The sequence below is a fragment of the Eucalyptus grandis genome, chromosome 1 (genome assembly GCF_016545825.1).
Source record: "Eucalyptus grandis isolate ANBG69807.140 chromosome 1, ASM1654582v1, whole genome shotgun sequence".
Taxonomy (NCBI): domain Eukaryota; kingdom Viridiplantae; phylum Streptophyta; class Magnoliopsida; order Myrtales; family Myrtaceae; genus Eucalyptus; species Eucalyptus grandis.
The window spans coordinates 31,412,763-31,432,213 of NC_052612.1; the positions used below are offsets into that span (position 1 = coordinate 31,412,763).

At 39.7% G+C, this 19,451-nt stretch overlaps 1 protein-coding gene across 1 annotated transcript; it reads left to right on the forward strand.

The window, feature by feature from the left end:
• Nucleotides 1-7,753: 7,753 nt before the first annotated feature.
• LOC104438336 (growth-regulating factor 3) lies at nt 7,754-10,659 on the forward strand. The gene is made up of 4 exons (XM_010051465.3): nt 7,754-8,321; nt 8,586-8,780; nt 9,112-9,460; nt 9,910-10,659. The coding sequence occupies exons 1-4, from the start codon at nt 8,045-8,047 to the stop codon at nt 10,373-10,375; spliced, it is 1,287 nt and encodes a 428-aa protein (XP_010049767.2). The 5' UTR covers nt 7,754-8,044; the 3' UTR covers nt 10,376-10,659.
• Nucleotides 10,660-19,451: the final 8,792 nt, after the last annotated feature.

A 19,451-nucleotide genomic window follows, 5' to 3' on the forward strand; every position in this document is an offset into this window, starting at 1 on the left:
TGTTTCAAATCTATTCCCGAAAATAAAAAAACAAAAATTTGTTACTATTTGACAAGTTGCCAAATACACCCTTAATAGAACCTGAAACCGCTTTCCTTTAGCACTCGTCAATTGTTCTAAAGAATGCAAAAGTCAACTTTTTTTAAAACAATTTCTATGCGCTTACTAGTGATCCAGACGACAAGATGACTGCAAGAGAAAATTTAATGTAGTGTAGGAGGCTGCAAACGACTTTTATCTATATGCTATAAAAGCTTTAGTCATTAGTGTTGCGAGAATGAAACGTTGATTATACATACTAAGTGCCTTTGGCGAATCATTATTAAAACTCTCGACGGGAGCATCAAATTTTTTTCGCAATACAAATTAACTCCGAGAAATGCTAGAACGATATGTTAGTCTTTTTACAAAATTATGAAATCCAATCTACTAAATGGCACGATTTTACAATTTTTTTTTCTCATGAGAAAGTACATATCGGATAAATTGAATTTCGAGCTATACAAATAATCAGTATACATGCGTTTGATATTGGGGAGATCGAAGTCGTGTCGGATGGTGGGGAGCTAGGGCTCTTCGCTGGTGGGCACGACCAGAAAAGACGAAATTGCCTTATGCAAAAGGAAAATTACGACGACAGTCATAAAGTACCAAAAATTTGATGCTTTAGGCCCAAAATATATTAGGCTTTGTCTGATAATTCCCAATTCCGTTGAATAAGAATAGCAATTTTTGCAGTAGGTCAACCAGACTTTAAAATGAGATGCATTATCATACTACTTTTCAAATTAATTCGGAAATATAATTAGAATTTATATCTTGTCCCTGAATTATTATTTGCAAAAGGGTTGTCAACAAAATAAAGTCAAAAAAAAAAAATCATGTCAGATCGAGTTTGATCACAAGTTAATTGCACTTGCTAACATTTATGAAAGGCCTCAAATTGGAATATTGTGATAAATTTATCCTAAATTAATTTTATAATCATAAAAATCTCAAACCCAGACACATATGACAAATTTATCCAAATCGGTGCATGTATGATAAATTTACTCTCAACTTGTTTTTTGATCGCCAAAAAATCCAAATGGATATATTTACATATCAATTGGATTAATATCACGAAAAATTACAAAATTAGTACATTTGTGTTATACACTCATGTTATCAAACTCAGCAATTTAATAGTAAAATTTGACATGAAATAATAGATAATAAATTTACCACAAATGTACCGATTTGAGGTTTTTAGTGATGGTCTAAATTTGTTGTAGATATATAAGTTGGGATTTTTTGTTATCAAAAAATTAATTTTGAGTAAATTTATTACATATATTCTAGTTTGTGATTTTTTATAATATAATGTTAGCAAAAAGTAAAAAAACTTGGTTATAATTTTTAGTTATTGCACACAAAAACGCGCTAAGTTGTCACTATTAAAAATATATATAGTAGGTATAACAACACAAATGATTTCTGAATTTCAACTGAATATGTAATATGATCTTTAAAATTTTACTTTTTTTTAATATGATTTATGAAATTTAGCTCAATATGCAATACGGTCCCTGAACTTTTTCAGTATATATTTAATGTAGTCCATGAATTAATTTAAGTAGGAATTTGGACAAATTATAAGTTTAGAAATGATATTACAAATTGAATTAAAATTTATAAATTACGTTAAATAAATTAAAATTTTAAAGATTGTATGATATATAAAGCTAAAATTCAGCCGTCATTTATGTCATTTTTTTTCTTTAAAAAAAAAACCTGATTATCCAAATGATGATATGGGAGAGGCAAAGCGTAAGGAAAAGTGAGCCCCGGCTGGCAAAGAATAGTCAAGTCACCTCGTCTTCTCACACGCAAAACGACAGGCAGTTCTAGTTAGTCATATCTGCTTCGTCTTCTTCTTCTCTCCTCTTTCATCTCGCCGACTCGCCCGCCCAGAATCGTGCATATTTCGATAATGCCCTGTCAAGCTAGGTAAAAAAACGAAATAAAAATTTCAGAAACCCAACCATTTGGTTGGTTGGGGCCTCTGCACGATGCTCTGACAACACTTTCATGGAAATGTCTGATCGTCCTTCGCTTCCGCTTCTGTCATCGCCCTGTTCATCCCGACTTTTGCTCCCTTTGTCCCCTCGCCTCCCCAGAAGATCTTCGTGGCACTGCCCTTCCGGTAAATACGTCTATGAACGGATGGTGTACCTGTCACTTGGGCTTCCCCAGCATAGTTGGAATGCACAGTGCGTGCGTGCGTGCTTGTGCGCTCACTCGTCTGCAACCTCCTGTCGACCCCCAGTTTTTCCAAGTACTAAGATAATCTTTTCTGTGTAGGGGCCGTAGAAAGAAAGAATTTTACATTAGATGCATAGTTAGAAAGAGGAAATCCCACAAACAACTTGGATCTCGTGATAAGCCAAAAGTTAAAATTTATTACAGTCATTGAATGAACCACGGAAATAAGAAGAGCAATGGACATGAATTGAGTAAGGCTCTGATCAAGGTATTAGGCATAATGGTCATAGTCGCTCCAAGTGGAAAATTCTATAATCAAAGCAAAAGATCAACATGATTCAACTAAAACTTTTAATTATGATGTATATGTGCATTTCAAGTTTAGATCATAGATCAATGGACACAACTCTAATTTATCCCATACAATTATTGAAGCCATCCATATAGTTGCACCAATCATTTTTTTTCTTAGTACATCTGTTGCATTACTTGTATATTTATTAGAAAAGTTAACGCAACGATTCTTCATATATGACATTGCTAAAGTATAATATGGAGTATTTCTCGATGCATGCAACTAATTATTTTAATCATGCAATTGACTATATAATCTTTTAGAATCTCAACTCACGCAAATATTCAAAGCTCAAAAAATTCATGGATGAATACCAATTTAATATATACATTAAGAGTAACACTAAAAATATAAAATGTGTAAAACTTGCGAATGATGTAGTCACGTGATACAATCACGTTCCACCAATAGCTACTTGACTTATATACCATATGGACTAACGCCATTATCTTGCGTTTGTTGACCCAATATTCCCTCATGTGCTTTTAGAATTTCTTTTTTCTTGGAAAGATTTCCCCTACGAAGAATATATTGTTTTCACATTATTATAGAGTTGCTGGATTAAAACTTAAGCTCCATTTCACAAAAAATTTAAAATCTAAAAAATATTTTCTTTAAAATGATTGATTATATCACTTAGAAAAATTATGAATGGAAAATGTTTTTATTATTGACAATAAGTTTACCTAATTATTTTTATGGTAATGAAAATCTTGAATTTTTCGTAAAACAAAAGAGAAGGAAATACTTTAGCATCTCCCTCTTTGAACTTCGGTAGCAAAAGGCAACTTCCTGGGGTCACGCCAAGTGCTCGTCTGATAAATTACCTAGTTAAGAAGAAAGAAATGTCAGGCTCTCATTAGTCATGAACTGTAAGAAGCCCGCACACTTGAGAAAATAAAAAGTTACATTTCATAAGTCAGTTTTCAAAGTATGGGACAACGTCATGGGTGGGCTCTCTCTCTCTCTCTCCTTCCACATTTTCAGCGTCTGCAGAGAGTCGAAGCTTTTGCCTAGAATTTATTGGAGTTCTTCTTCCTCTTTCACTTTCCCTAGACATCTTCAACTTCAAAATCCCGAGCCGACCCTCAAACGAGCTCAATGTCTTCTCATTTGCAGCAATGGCTGCTGAATTCCGAGTCTCATGACCAAGAACTCGGAACCTATCTAATCAGGGAATTGAGTCATGAGTTTTATTTTCCCCATCCATAAGATATGTTAAACTTATTTTAAACTCAATTGGCACATTATATTCCCTCAACAGAGATGATGTAGCACTTCAAAGCTCCTTGGTCCTCATAGGAGCAGATCTCTTTCTCAATTCTATATATACTTTTTACATTAGATGAAAGCCAATTAAAAGCTGTTCGGCCTTGATAGAGTAGTTTGCAAGTAGAACCAACGTTTAGAGCATTAATCCAGACTAAATCGGCCTTTGCCAGTTCTTAGGATTAATTTAACCTGGTGGGTTCACTTAAAAAGCATCATTGAATTGGCTAATTTAATTAGATTCAACCAGATTCTGGATGCATCCTGAATTAAGTTAGACCGATGCTCACCCCAAGCTTGGATATAACACGTAGCATTTTCATACTCTTTTTTGTTGTGTGAATCAATGACAAATTAAGGGGCCTCCTCTGGTAAGAACTGTCGTCCCTTGATTGCTTGGTGCTTGGGCAATTTTTTTTAAACACTCGGGTCAATTTTTATCAGAGTCATTTAATTCTCAACACTTTCAATAAAAATGCTATTGATGAATTTTGTTAACTTGGTTAGTTTTTGTTAGATGGAAAATTTAGTCTACGATTTTAATTAGCTTTCTTGTCTTGACTCAACATCGAAAAAAGACTGAAATTTAAAAAAAAAAAATGAGAGAGAAAGAGAGGGGGAAATCACAGCTGGGGGAGGGGATGGCACTGGAACCTCATCGAGAGCAACCGACGGTCGATCGGCAAAGATGGGGACAATACCGCTACCTCCTATGGAACCCCCCCGTTATTGATCTCTTTCTCTCTTTCTATATCTTTCGATTTTCGGTTGCTTTTTCCTCACATAACACTTCCTTCGCACCTCATGTCAATAAAAGAAAGTGAAAATTAATACAAAAGAATGGTACGAAAATTTCCAGTCAAACAACAACTAGAGCGTGAATTAGAGGTGTGCAATCAGACCGGGTATACCTAGGAACCAGACCGGCCCACCCAGAAAACAAAGTCAAGAACCGGTTCCCGTTGAAACCAATCCGATAACTGGTTTCCAAAATTCGGAACCGGTTTAAACCAGTCCGGGAACCGGATCCAATTGATTACCCAATCAGGAACCAGTTTCCAAACCGGTTTTGGAACTTGTTTTGGAAGTATAGATCCAAAACCCTATTTTTTCCCCTTATTCTATTTTTACTCTTGTAATCACATGGCATTTTTCCTCTTGGTTCTCTCAAACACGCATGGCACTCCTCATTCATTGTTCCTCTTCCTCACTTACTTCCCTTCCTCATCGACTCCCTCTCGCATCGTCCAACGAACGGACGGTGTTCGTCACCGCCAAATTCTTGTGTGCCATGTGGATTGGCTCGCCTAATTTCTCTTTTGTAGGAGGAGTTATGCTTGCATAAATGAGTAACTTCATGTAATAGTTGTAGGAATAAGACTAATATTAGATCTATATTTGTTGCTAATTCTTTATCTTATGATTTTATTATTATAATTAGCCTCGTGAATCCTTAATTTTTTGTTTAGTAAAAAATTTAATGTATTTATTTATTACAAGTGCTTAATGTTTCGATACAAATTGGGAATATTACGTTATTTTCTCACATATTAATATAAAATTCGAAGTCATATAAGATACCGGAAGATTGCAAAATAGGTTTCAATGGAAATAGGATTGACCCGAACCGATAAAAAAAAAAAAAAGAAACAGGTGGGTCGGCTATAGGGTCTAATACAAACAGGGTTGGGTGCAGGGTCCAAAAAAATGAGAACCGATTATAACAGGGTCGGGTACAGGGTCCAGGTCTAGACCCTACCCACCCTGAACCCGATCACCCCTAGAGTGAATGATAACCATTCTCTTTTGAGAAATAATTTATGCCTCTATTCCCTAAATGAGTTTCTCAATAAAAGACAAGCGTTTGATAATGATATATATTTTCTATCCTTGTAATAGAAATTCGTTTGATGCATCTTAAAAATTTTGGATTGCCACAAGCAAAGGGTGGGTTGTGAGGGTGGGCACTAAGAGAAGTTTTTATTTTTGCTTTTATTGCAAAAATAGAAAAGTAGAAGAATTTCTACTCCTCATTTAGGGCATGTTTGGGAACATTTATGTTCCTTTGTTTTTTTGTTTCCCAAAACAAAAAAAGAATAGAAATCCATTTGATAACGCCAACTTATTTTTCTATTTCTTGGAATAAAAAAATAACTAAGGAATAGATTTGGAATATAAACAAGAAATAAATAAAAAAAAAAAAGTAGCTTCTTATTCCCAAGAACAATTTCTAGAAATAAGCCAATTTTTATTTTTATTTTTCTTTTATTCTTCTCTCTTGCTATGGGCCCGCAGCCACTACCGATCACCTGGGGCCACCACCGACCGCCGGTTGCCGACTGACGCCGCTGTCGTCGCCAACCATCGATCGGCACTAGCGAATGCCGCCGGCCACCATCGTCCTCCGATTGTTGATCGCCACCGATCGCCGACCGTCGCATCTCGCCATCGCCGACCTCTCGATCGCCACCACCGCCACCATCGCCCATCGGCCGGGAGGGGCAACGGCCGTGGGCGGTGGTCGAGCGATGACGAGTGGTGATTGGGCGACGGTGAGTGGTAGTCAACGTTTGGCCATCTCGTAAGAAGAAAAAACGAAAAATACAAAATAAAAAATCTGTGAATCATACCAAATGCATTATTTTACTTAGAAGTTGTTCTAGGAAATAGAAATAGAAAAAAAAAAATTATTTCTCAAAAGAAATTGTTCATCGAAATAGAAGCGTTACCAAACAGATCCTTATGTTCCAAATTTATTTATAGGTTAAAAATTTGTCTCGAAAATAGAAAAATGAAATTGTATTATCAAATAAATTTATATTGTAAATTTGTTCCTATAAATAGAAAAAAAAATGATGGTTATCATTCATGCCCTAAAGAGCTCATATGAATGATTGCACAAGCGAAGCAAAAGTTCTACCACTCAAATGCAAGATGATAACAGATTTTAACACTGTTAAGATGATTATCCCTTTCCTTTTGGCTTTGAGAATATGGAGGCTCAAAATTCGTTTCCTTTGGCACCTACTCATGTATGCCCAAACTCAAAACCCTCTCACTGGCTTTGCCGAAGAGATCATTATTTTCTGGCCAAGGCACTTGAATTCGGTTTGGGGACCAAAACGGAGCAAAAGAAACACGAACGGGTTCATCGTAATTTCCATGCATATTCCCTCAGCAGCAGTACGGTACAAGAATTAGGGATCCTGCAAAAACAAACATATTCTTTCGGTGCAATGGCTGATATAAAAAATGCGATGTCTTGGTCCTTCTTCCCCCTGATGGCAAGTTGGCAAATCGGCTGAGAAAAGAACCAGAAAAAGAGAATGATAAAAGCCTGAGTCGCCACTGAAATGGAACTGTGCCGTGTCAGCTCGAGCCTCCTCCTCCTCCCTCCCTCTGATCTGACCCCAACCCAATGTAAATGCCCCTGGATTTTCACATAATCGAAAAACGCGAAGCCCAAAAGAAAAATGGATTCGAGAAAATACACACGCCAAGAGATCAAAGCGTATTTATGCGCTCTCTCTCTCTCGCTCAGAACCCCATGCATACTGCCTGATTATTTTCCTTTTTTATATTTCCAAAGCAAGAAACACTAGAGAGAGAGAGAGAGAGAGAGGGTAGTAGCTCTGCAGGTTGTTTCTTGTTCTCCTCAATCTAATCTACTCGTTAATTTGTCGTCTTTTTCTCTCTCTGATTTTCTTTCTTTGGCTGGGGTTTGTCTTTAAGTTTATTATATTCTTAGGCCTCTTTGTTTTATTTATTTTTACCTCTTCTCAACTGTCTTGTCTGAGAGTGTCTTTTCTCAAGTGCCCTAGCCCTTCCCCCACTAGCCCTTGGAAAAAAAACAAAACTTTGCAGGCTTTTCATGTCAGAAACCATCCCCCTCCCCCTCTCTCTCTCTCTCTCTCCTGCGTGAGGGGAGGTTGCTGCTTGAGAAATAAAAGAACCTACAGGAACAGAAGTCACTGCAAAAGCCTTTTAGTTGCATCTTTTTCCCCTCTATACCACTCCACTCGCATACCAACTCACCGAGCAGAACGAGGACCTTCAGACCAGAAAAAGAAAAGCAAAACAAAACGAGGAGCTTTTAGCTATTAAAACCCAACAAAACAAAAACCCCCGTTAAAAGCAAACCCCAACCAATCTCTGTCTCTCTCTCTCTCTCTCTCCATGGACTTGCAACTGAAGCAATGGAGGAAGCAGCAGGACGGGTCAGAACCACTATCAGAAGCAGCAGCAGCAGCAGCAGAAGCGCCCTCTGCAAAGTTGCCAAGGCTCGTTCTTGACGAGCCCCATCACCCGCAATCCCAATCGCAATCGCAACCAATGCAATCTCTCGCTGCTGCCTCCTCCACTCTCCCTCTGTTTGTTCCCGATAAACTCAGCAGCAACATGTCAGCAGCCGCGTTCCCAGATTCTGCTCCTGCTGCCCCCAGATCCTTCCCCAGTAAGCTGCTTCTTTTCCCTCTCCTCCTCCCGCGTTCTCTCTTCGTAACCGCCCCAAACATAAGAAAATGAGGAAAAATAGAAACAATGATGTTTTATTGCAATAAAGCTCCAAGCTTTGATTGGATCTGTTCTTGGTTCCTGCTTGATTGAGTTTTATGTTCGTGTGGTTTTGGTTTTTTGCTTTCTTGGTGGGACATTTGATTCCCTTCTCTTTTCTTTATTTGCCAAACAAGCAAAAGCTAAATTTGCTTCTTTTGGGCAGGGATGGGGAGCTATTTCAGCTGGGCTCAGTGGCAGGAGCTGGAACTTCAGGCTCTGATCTACAGATACATGTTAGCTGGAGCCACCGTCCCGGCCGAGCTGCTCCAGCCGATCAAGAAGAGCCTCCTTCAGGCCCCTTATTTCCTCCACCACCCTCTTGGCCATTTGCAACATTACCCTCAATATCAGCCTGCTTGTAAGATTCCTTTTTTAAATTTCTTTTGACACTTTATCAACTAGCCTGTTGTTTCTGCTTTTCTGGGTTCTGTTTTCTTTTCCATCTGGTGAAGTTGATCAAGCATTGATATCCCACCGTCTCATATTTTGGTTGTTTTGACTGTTGTATTATCGCCCCTACCTTGCTGATATAGAGAATAAGCGGTCTTCTTGATCCCTAACGTGACATGTTTCTTGAAACGTTTTGTTGCGGGCACTGGTATTGTTATGTAGACTCGGATCTTTCAAAAGTGTCTTGGACCCCTTGATATTTAATCTCCTCTTATGTCCCTTTTCGGGTTTCTCGCCAGTGTTGCAGGCAGGGTACTGGGGCAGAGCCTCCATGGATCCGGAGCCCGGGAGGTGCCGCCGCACCGACGGCAAGAAGTGGCGGTGCTCGAGGGATGTGGTGCCCGGCCAGAAGTACTGCGAGCGCCACATGCACCGCGGACGTAACCGTTCAAGAAAGCCTGTGGAAATCCCCACGTCTGCCGCTGCCGCCAATGGTGGCGGCACCGCCAGGGGCTTTAGTGGGACTAATCTCAAATCTGCCGATCCCGCCGTGGTCGCCGCCACCGCCGTCCCTCTAGCGGCGGTGGCCGGGGGCGGCGGCCATTTCTCGCTCTCGGGGCCTTCGTCCTCGATCGATCTCTTCCAAAGGTAAAACTTTCCCAACACCACTTTTACTAAATAAATGAAGAGAAGGTACTAATTATAGACATGCTTGGCTTAGAGAAGAAAAATAGTCATCACTGGCATGTTTTGCTCGGTACTAATTGGTGGGGCATCTTTCCATATGGTCATTGATGTTACGAAAGAGAGTAACTCTGGATTTGGTGGGATCTGAATGGGGTCTCTGCTCAAGGTCAGATTGATATTTTTTAACTGGGTAGGTCCCAAATAAAGCTATCCTCCCCATTTATATGCCTCAAATTTGGAACGGAGCTCTTAGATTCTGCATTACCTGATCCCAACCATTTCCCTTTTGAAGCATTGGACCCCATGGAGATTTTGCTTGCGTTCCATTGTTTTCAAACTTATTCTTTGCGTAATACTCTTGCTTTTTCCTGTGTCTTTCCTGTGCCTCCGTGCTTTTCTCTTTTCGACAGTTACTCCGAGCCCAAGAGCGACGGCAACAAGCACCTCTTTGAATCCCAGGGCGAGGCGAACGGCGGCAGCAGATCTGACGGGCACATATTGAGGCACTTCTTCGATGACTGGCCGCGGTCGCTCCAGGATTCTGACAACTCCTCGAGCAACGCCAGCCCGATGAGCTCGTCAACCTGCCTGTCCATCTCCATCCCTGGCAACCCCTCCTCCGACGTGTCGCTGAAGCTGTCCACAGGCCACGGCGACGAGCCCAGCACGAACGACAGGGACGCCGCCGCCGAGAGGGACCACCCGCCCCAGCTCGGCAACTGGGGCACTGGCTGGTCGCCGAACCAGGTGGCTTCGATGGGGGGTCCGTTGGCCGAGGCGCTGAGGTCGTCCACGAGCCACTCATCATCCCCCACGAGCGTCCTGCATCAGGTGCCCCGCGGTTTGGCCTCGGAAGCTAGCTACGTTAGCACCTAATCCGGGGTCATTGGTGGTCTTAAAACAAAGTAAGGGGTGACAAAAGATATAGTGGGGTCCTGTCTTCTTTGCTGGTTTTGTTTGGTCACTCTTCCCTACTCACATCACTCAGATGATATATCTCTGTAAATCGGGCGTGTTTGTGTGGTCCTACGCCATATTATCTTTTCTGAACTGATCTTTGCATTAACCCCAAAGTGTTCATTGGGAAACAAGAAAGGGAGAGAGTGTTCTATGCACCTGAAGGTGCTGATTTCATGCATCGAGATCTGATGCGGCCAATCGATGAGATTTCTCTATACCCTTATCGTTTTTCTTTTCGGGCGGGAGAATATATTCTCGTGCCTAAGCCAAACTGAAAATGTGGCGTTCATGAAAAATACCGATGCGGTCGCAAAGAGCGCATGCAATGGCTTTGCATTGTGCGTCGATTCTGTGCAGAACTCCAAGACCGAATTGACCGTACCATGACGGGGGAGCATATATTCCTGTTGTCTCGCGTTCGCGATGAAGCTTTTTTTTCCGCATGTTGTTCAATGTAAGAGAGCGCTTCCTTGCAGAGAATACAGTTCGCCTCGGAAGGGTCAAAAGCAAAGCATAATCGTACTGCCGCTGCAGCTCAAGAATGCCGTGGGACATCTAAAGATTTCATATGCCTGTGGGTACTTTTAGCAAATGCCAATTTCTCATTGGCCAACCTTTCCCTTCCTTTTTCAAGAGTAGCCGTGATTTTAGCTCTTGAACTTAATTAGAGTCTTCAATATTTCATAATGCTGTAACAACTTAAATTCGCTGAACAAATAAGCAAATCGCATTCGAAGTTCTTATTGTATTTTCTTCAAAAGTACATGTAGAAAACTAATTCCATGGTTGAGGGATTGGTATCTCAGCACCTAACTTGCATCTCCCGTGCCAATTAAAGTCCAAAGTTAGGCTATCCTCCCCAGAGTCCGTCGCGGCCTAGTTTTCTTGGAGTAAAAGCTTTTACGTTCATTATGCGAAAAATACTTGCATCTCCCGTGCCAATTAAAGTCCTAAGTTAAGCTAGGATCATCCCTGTGGCTGTCACGCTAAGGGGTTCCACTCCATTCTCTCAGAAAAAGGATTGAGAGAGAAAGAGAGAGAGAGAGAGAGAGAGAAATGACTACTGCGGAGCTTCTGGATCAGCATAACTCATGCCTGCATCATGATACGGTTGGTTATGCAGTCTAATTTGGGACATAATCAGGCAGGAAAAGGGACATTAGTCAAAGGCTAAAAAAATCAATTAGAGAATTGAAGAGCTTGCGATGATAAACTATAATCACTGTACTGTACATCATTGATATCTATCCCATATACAGAGCCATTACGCCTGTCAAGCACTAGTCATCTGCTATTGCATTAAAATACTTCCCACATACTTTACAAAAAGGTTGTTTCTCGATGCCGCGCATAACCCCGAAAAGTATCACACTTCATTCAGCGATCGTTCTATTCCTCTCATCTGTTGTCTCTAGAATGGTGGACCTTTGACGGTAAAGACCACAAGGGCTCCTGCACCTCTTTTTGCCTAGATGCACTCTGCATGGACTTGCCCATGTACATGTCGGTTGTACATCAGACTGAGCATTTCAAGATTTATCCAAGGCTTTGACAGGTAGCTGCTCATCCTCCACAAGGGCGTAGACTATGGCTGTTCTGGAAGGTGCATACACCAAGAAGGAAGAGGGCCGGTCGTCATACCACTCTTCCTGCATTTCACAGACCAGAAATTAAGATTGCTTAATTCAAATTAATCAGCTCCTGAGGGGAAAAGAGAAAAAGAACAAAACAAAAGCTGTTGTGCGAAGCTTGAGTGGAATTCTTACAAAGGTGAAGAACTCCGCCAATGGATCAATCCTACTATACCCTCCAAACAAGGCGTCATCTGAATTTAAGACAATCTGAACGAAGAAACGACATAGTTTAGACACACTCGAGCAAACTTATCCAGAGGGGAAGATCTAAAGTCCAGTTTAATATGGGAGAAGAAAAAGAAAGAGCAACGAAAAAAATAGATCGGTGAAATTCCTTCGGTTGATCTTTTAACATCCTGGATGAAATCGGATATCTGAGAACACTATAACGTGAGGGCATGCTGACGACAGAAGTAGTCAAAAGCTCAAACCAGAGGGTAGAACAATCTGAGGCATCTATATTGAGATTAAGAATGAAACACAAAATGCCGGAGATACAAAATCACAGGTACATGCAGGACAAGACAGCCTAATATATCAGTGAAATCACCAACATGCAAGCAGAGATTTAGCATGTATTGGAACTGCCATAGAAAATTTAATATGGGGGGACGAAAAAGAAAGAGCAACGAAAAAAATAAATTGGTGAAATTCCTTCTGCTTGATCTTTTAGTGTTCTGGAGGAAATTGGATATCTGAGAACACTTTAATGTGAGGGCATGCTGATGACAGAAGTAGAGTCAAAGCTCAAAGCAGAGGGTAGAACAATCTGAGGTATCTATATTGAGAATTAAGAATGAAACACAAAATACAGGAGATATAAAATCACAGGTACATGCAGGACAAGACAGCCTAACATATCAGTGAAATCACCAACATGCAAGCAGAGATTTAGCATGTGTTGGAACCGCCATAGGAAATTTACAAGGAAATACCTTATACTTTCCAGGCTTCAAGCAGCCTACACGGTAGTCCGTGTAGCTATTATTCCAATGGAAATTGAAGACAAACACAAGATTTCCCTTTCAAAGACGATGACCCTGTCTCCTTCATCTTTTCTGGATATGTATTGGTGCTCAGAAGTCATGAACTACAGCACATCAAACTTAGTGTTCATTGTTTTTTCTTAATGATAAGTGTCATGGCCACAAGAAAATATTGGAGGATAAAAAACAAAAGCATAGAAAGTGGAAGCATACTCTTTTATTGAACAAACAGAAGAATATCAGCTCTATCCCAAAAAGGGCATTGTCCTTATGAAAACAGAACCTCCTAAAACGGGCAAAATTGGTTTAAAGTTTTATACTTTTGGTGAATGGATGTAAATGCTTTCATTGAGCTCTTTCTGTTACTAGTTTGGCACCCCTTGGTAACAGTGAAATTCTCTTATCAAATGAAAAACATACTCAGGCAGACAAATTGCAAAAAGCCATTATTTAATCCAAGATTGGCCTTCTCTGACTGTTGAAAATTCTTAAAGGAACTCTAGGTTCTGGTGAGAATTGATGTAGAAGGTCACAGAGGTGAATATATCCTTCAGAAGAGCCTGAGGAATGAAAGCTAGAGCAGTGTCGTATCATCTCTTCAACTAGAACATAATCTACAGAAAAATCAGTGACACATTCGCAAATGGAAATTCTTAAGTTCCTATCACACACTATTCCTCCATACCCCTGGGCCAATTCTCTAATCATATTTCACATATCTCAATGATATCCAAAAAGTAAATTGTGACTGCAGCATTTTACATAATATAGAACAACCTCACAAAAGTAATGGAATAATCTAGATATTAAAAACTTACGCCATAAGCTTCTTCAACATGCTGCATAGCCTGATCAAATTCTTGCATTCCCCGGTATCTTAGATACTCAGCATCTCCCTACACAAGTAGGGACATTAGTTTGCAAGAATAACAGCAAAACAAGGGGCAATATCAATGGCCCTAAGTTAGTCAACAAAAGAAGAATAAAAATAGAACAACAGATAAAATATGTACATGAACAGAAACTTAGACGCAAGTCAGGCTAGTTAAGCAAAGTGTTTATGCCCCCAGTAGATAAGGAATTACTGTTTCAAGTTCAAAATGATCCAAATAGATAGTAGCTTGAACGTTCAAAAATCTATAGCCAGCTTGTACTTTTGATAGAAATGCGATAATCAGCATGCAGAGCTGACTCCATGAAGCCAATAGAGTGCAGCAAAGAAACTAGCTTCATTCTCTGGAACATTCATGATTTCTTTTTCCAGACCGTGTTTGCCTTCTATAATGGTTTTGTACTTGCACAAAGTAAATCCTCTCCCTTGTGCTATGTTGCCCATTTAAGTCCACAAGAGCTCCATGCAAAATTTTGTGATGGAACAGGGACAAGAAACAGAAGGGCGATGTAAAAAGTGATTGGGCACCTATGTCCATATTAAGCAGTTAAATGGAGCTGATACAGATGGTTTGGATGCTAAAGAGTGAAGACAGGTTTAAAAATGCTACAAACATGTTGATAGACAGGATCTAACAAGAGAAAGGTGCACTAGAACACTGGTATTTTTAGAATCTTCTCTGCACACTAAAACAAAGCTTGTTGAATTACCTACATGTCATAAAGAAGTGAGGCTGACATATGAAGTGTAGAATTTACAGCAAGACTTTCTAACTACCAAAACACAAAAATCAGGCACCTGCTATTCTTGGCTTATTTCTGTTCTGTAGTCTATCTACACTATTTTGAGCCTAATTGATGACTGGAGTTGAATAACAAGTTGTTCTACTTGAAATCGCGTATATATCTTCTTGATTTTGAAAACAAGCATGGCTATATTGGTTTGGAGGCTGATAAAAACTTACTAGATCAAATCTTCGCCGGCATTTATCATAACTGAAACCGTTCCTTCCCTTGGAAAGTCCATCCATTCTACTCAAGAAAAAGTAACAAGCAGCCCTTGTTATTGCAGAACCATCAAGAGGTGTAGCAGGCAACATTAGAAAGAGAATCCTTGAACATGATTCTCAAATATATGAAAAAGAAAGACAACTCACCAGGATGTCCAAATTCATTTCCCATGAAATTTAAATATCCCTCCCCCCCTAATCCCATAGTAATGAGCCTGATCATCTTGTGTAATGCTATTCCGCGATCTATAACAGGAGTTGACGGTCTATCCAGTGCCATGAAATCATACATATCCTGAAACAAAACCATGAGAACGATGAATTATCGGAAGATGTAATTGTTCATTCATAACTGTCAATCATGTACATTCAAGTTTCCACTACAATGAAAAATGATGTTCATAAGAAGCTATCTAATTAACGTCCAAACGCAGTAATTTTAACCACAAATCATTTGCACAATTATACACACATTTTTAGCACCCAATCCCTCTGAACTTGCAGCAGATGCACACGTGGCGACATTTAATTGGTAAATGTCTCTAGACACCGCATAACTTACATAAGATCAAGTTGAATCAGAATACTAGACAACATAAGTATCAATCAAACCATTTAGACAATAAAGGAAAAGTATTATATAGGAATTTTAATGTCCAAGCAAAATAAACAGAAGTAGCAGACCCAACACCAGAGTAAATGTAGGCTAGCTTAGATAAGATTTTGTCTGACCTTGTCCATCAACCAGAAAGCAATGGTTTTATCACCAACCAGAGCTTGATCATGACTCTCTGCATAGGAAACACACTTTTCCAACCACCTTCTGTTGGTAAGTGTGTGAGTAATGTCACCCATTCTCCAGTCTTCATCTCTCTTCTGCAAGAAGTTCTTGATCAGACGTATCCAAAGCAAAGACAATAAATCTTATTCATGTTATGAATATCTTTCAGTACGAATTTTTTTATCAGGACATTCGATACAAGGAAAGAGCATTCATTGTCCAGTTGCACAATATAAATAGGGAATGTGGTGCTGGTAATTAAAAAAAAATCACGAACAGGCTGTGGCAAGGATCTGTGTTTGCCAACGTAAGCCTAACTTCTTATAGAGAATATATTGTATCAAAAGCAAAATTTTGGCTTAAACAACATTCTTGAAATGAATGATAAGTAACATTGGTGCTCCAAAATCTAAGAAATATAGCCATTTGGATAACATTTTCTCAAAGTAAACGCAAAATTTTAGCTTTCAGGACATTCTTGAAATGAGTAACCAATAAGATCACGAAACACTAGGTTTAACTTGTTTAGAATTGAAAACAGGGGAACCAACAAAACAAAATGTATGTGGGGCAGGGCTAGGGACAGAGTCCCCATTCGAACCTCACCTGATCACAAAGATTATTCCCTACCAAGAACCCCCACCCCAACCCACCCAACAAAAGAATAAAATAAAAGAAATAGAAATAACACCCTATGATGAATAGCGCAGGGGAGAGCCAGCAGGGACATTTTTAATTGACCACCATAGCAGAACTGGATGCCGGCAGTTAATAATCCAACAGCACGATCCATGTCCTTATCATTTTTTAACCTGATAAAGAAAACACTAAGAATACATGCTCATGTCGTTTTTTTCTCCTTCACTTACTTTATCTTGACCTTGAGATGTCTCGGACAGATTCTTTCTTAATGTTTTGTAAGATACAAACCACCATGGAGAGAAATGTGAAATATTTCATTCTTATTCACCAATTTTTCTACTAGGATCACTGATAATGAAAAAGTTTGACCCCATTTAATTCTACCTCGTGTCGGATGAATCCAAAAGTTTTTGAATCAATGTCATCCTCATTAGAAACTAAAGAATGGGACATGCATAAAGATTGGCAGTCAATTTCTCCTTCACTTACTTTATCTTGACCTTGAATTGTCTCGGACAGATTCTTTGTTAATGTTATGTGTTAGAGTAAGAAGGGTGAATTAGTCTTTACCACTTTTAGGTTTATTTTTGATGTATATATATTAAAGTTTATTGAATAATACGAAGTAACTTTTCTCTACATGGTATCGTAGCATATTCCTCACCAGACATAACCACCACCTTGTCTTCAGATGACTGTGGAGTAGGGTCAATATTAGACGCCGTATTAGCAAACTGGTGCTGCTGCCCCGGTCTCCCATGTAGCTTGTAGCAAAATTTTTGAATATGACCAGGTTTGCCACAGTAATGACAAACTCGTGTATTTCCCGAATTATCAGTAGATATATGGAATTGTCCATAAGGATGCTGATTACCTTGACCTCTCCCTATTCCAATGCCTCGGCCTCCTCCCCTCGGACACCACGCCCACTATACCCGCCACGGGTTCCTCCATCACTCCTATTACCACTACCGCCCGAGTCCTGGGACACAAGGGCTGAACTCCCACCATAGATGTAGTATCCTGAGAGGACTCACGAGATACTCGAAGAACTCGAGCAAATGTATCTGTGAGTGATGCTATATTCTCTCCTCCAAGAATCTGAGACCTAACATTTTCACATTCAGAACCAAGACATCCTAAGAATCCCATTACAGCCAATTGTTCCTTTGACGTTGCATTTGTTGAACATCACCCGTAATAGGGAGAACAGCATTCAACTCCTCATACAATCTCTTAAAGTCTGCAGCACCGAGCAATAGAGCGCCCTTTTCTTTCAAATCGATAAAACTCCCGTGATAGCTCATAAATCCGTGACAAATTATCTTGGCCAGAATACAGACATTCAAATACTCCCATAGTTCTCTCGATCGTATCAATATGAGTTACCATGTCAACTATATTACTCTCCATAGAATTCAGCATTTGACCAAGAATACGTGCATCAACACCATCCCAAGTTACATCATCTCTAGGCTTAAACTCGCTAAGTGTCTATGTTGATTCCCGCCCGTCAAAGTAAGCTTCACAATTTTCTTCCATTGGTGGAAGTTAGCACTACCGCGAGCTTCTTATCGTACTTCGATTAGATGAAGAGGAAATCACCTCACCATCACAAGATATTCCTCTCATCGTCCATTTTCCAAATAAGAATAAATAAACTTCGACCTTAGCTTCCACAAACAACTCAGCCGCAACAATTCAATAACCCAATATTACCACTATCAAATATAGTGACAAAAGCTACCACACAACTTTCAAATCATCAAATAAATAACTGCACTATACCCAAGCAGCAACTTGCTTCATTAATCAGCCAAATCAGCAACTAAATCAGCCAACCCAAACAGCAACTTGCTTCATTAATCAGCCAAATCAGCCAAATCAGCAACTTTAAAGCCTGTTTCTTCTACTGCTACTTTGGCTCAGACAGGTAATGCTACTGCATGTCTTTCGGCTACTTCTCGTCCTTGGATCATTGATTCAGGGGCTTCTGATCACATGTCAGGTCTTTCAGGTATATTTTCCTCTTTTTCTCCATCTTCATCCATAGTTACTCTAGCCAATGGGTCACCTACACATGTTAGGGAATTGGCACAGCTTAACCCAAGTCCTTCATTACCTTTGTCCTCGTGTTTTATCTTCCACAATTTCCATTTAACCTAATGTCTAGTAAGTTAACCAAAAACTTTCAGTGTTCCGCAACTTTTTATCCCGATTCTTGTGTCTTCCAGATCCGGCTACGAAGAAGACGATTGGTAGAGGACGTGAGGAAGGGGGGTATGTACTTGAAGATGCTTCTTCGCTGCTTGCACAAGTGTTGCGTCCCCACATCAAATCCATTGTCGTCTTGGTCATCCTTCTCTACGTAGTCTTCAAAAGTTAGATTCTAGTTTTCAATCTTTTCTAGTCTAGAGTGCGAGTCATGCCAACTTGGCAAATTACATCGTGTTAGTTATACACCTCGAGTTATTAAACGATCAGCATCTCCTTTTTTATTAGTTCATTCAGATATTTGGGGTCCATGTCGTGTGGTTTCCAATTCGGGTTTCAGATATTTTGTTACTTTTGTCGATGACTATTCTAGAGTTACTTGGTTATATTTAATGAAAGATCGTTCAGAATTATTTTCTATTTTTCGCATTTATATCTGAAATTTATACTCAATTTGGCAAATGTGTTAAAGTTCTCGCGTCCGATAATGCTAAGGAGTATTTTTCCACATCCTTTTCGATTTTATGACTCAACATGGTATGATCCATGAATCTTCCCGTCCCGATACCCCACAATGTAATGGTATTGCTGAACGGAAGAATAGGCATTTATTGGAAGTAACTAGATCCATGTTATTTGAGATGAAGGTACCAAAACCTTTTTGGTCTCGATGCTGTTCTAACGCATGTTATCTCATTAATCGCATGCCTTCTTCTATTCTCGCAAGGTGGTATTCCTTTTCCACCTTGCTTCCTAGTGAACCACTGTTTGTCTTACCACCCCGTATCTTTGGTTGTGTCTGCTTTTGTTCGTGATCATCGACCCGAGTATCAA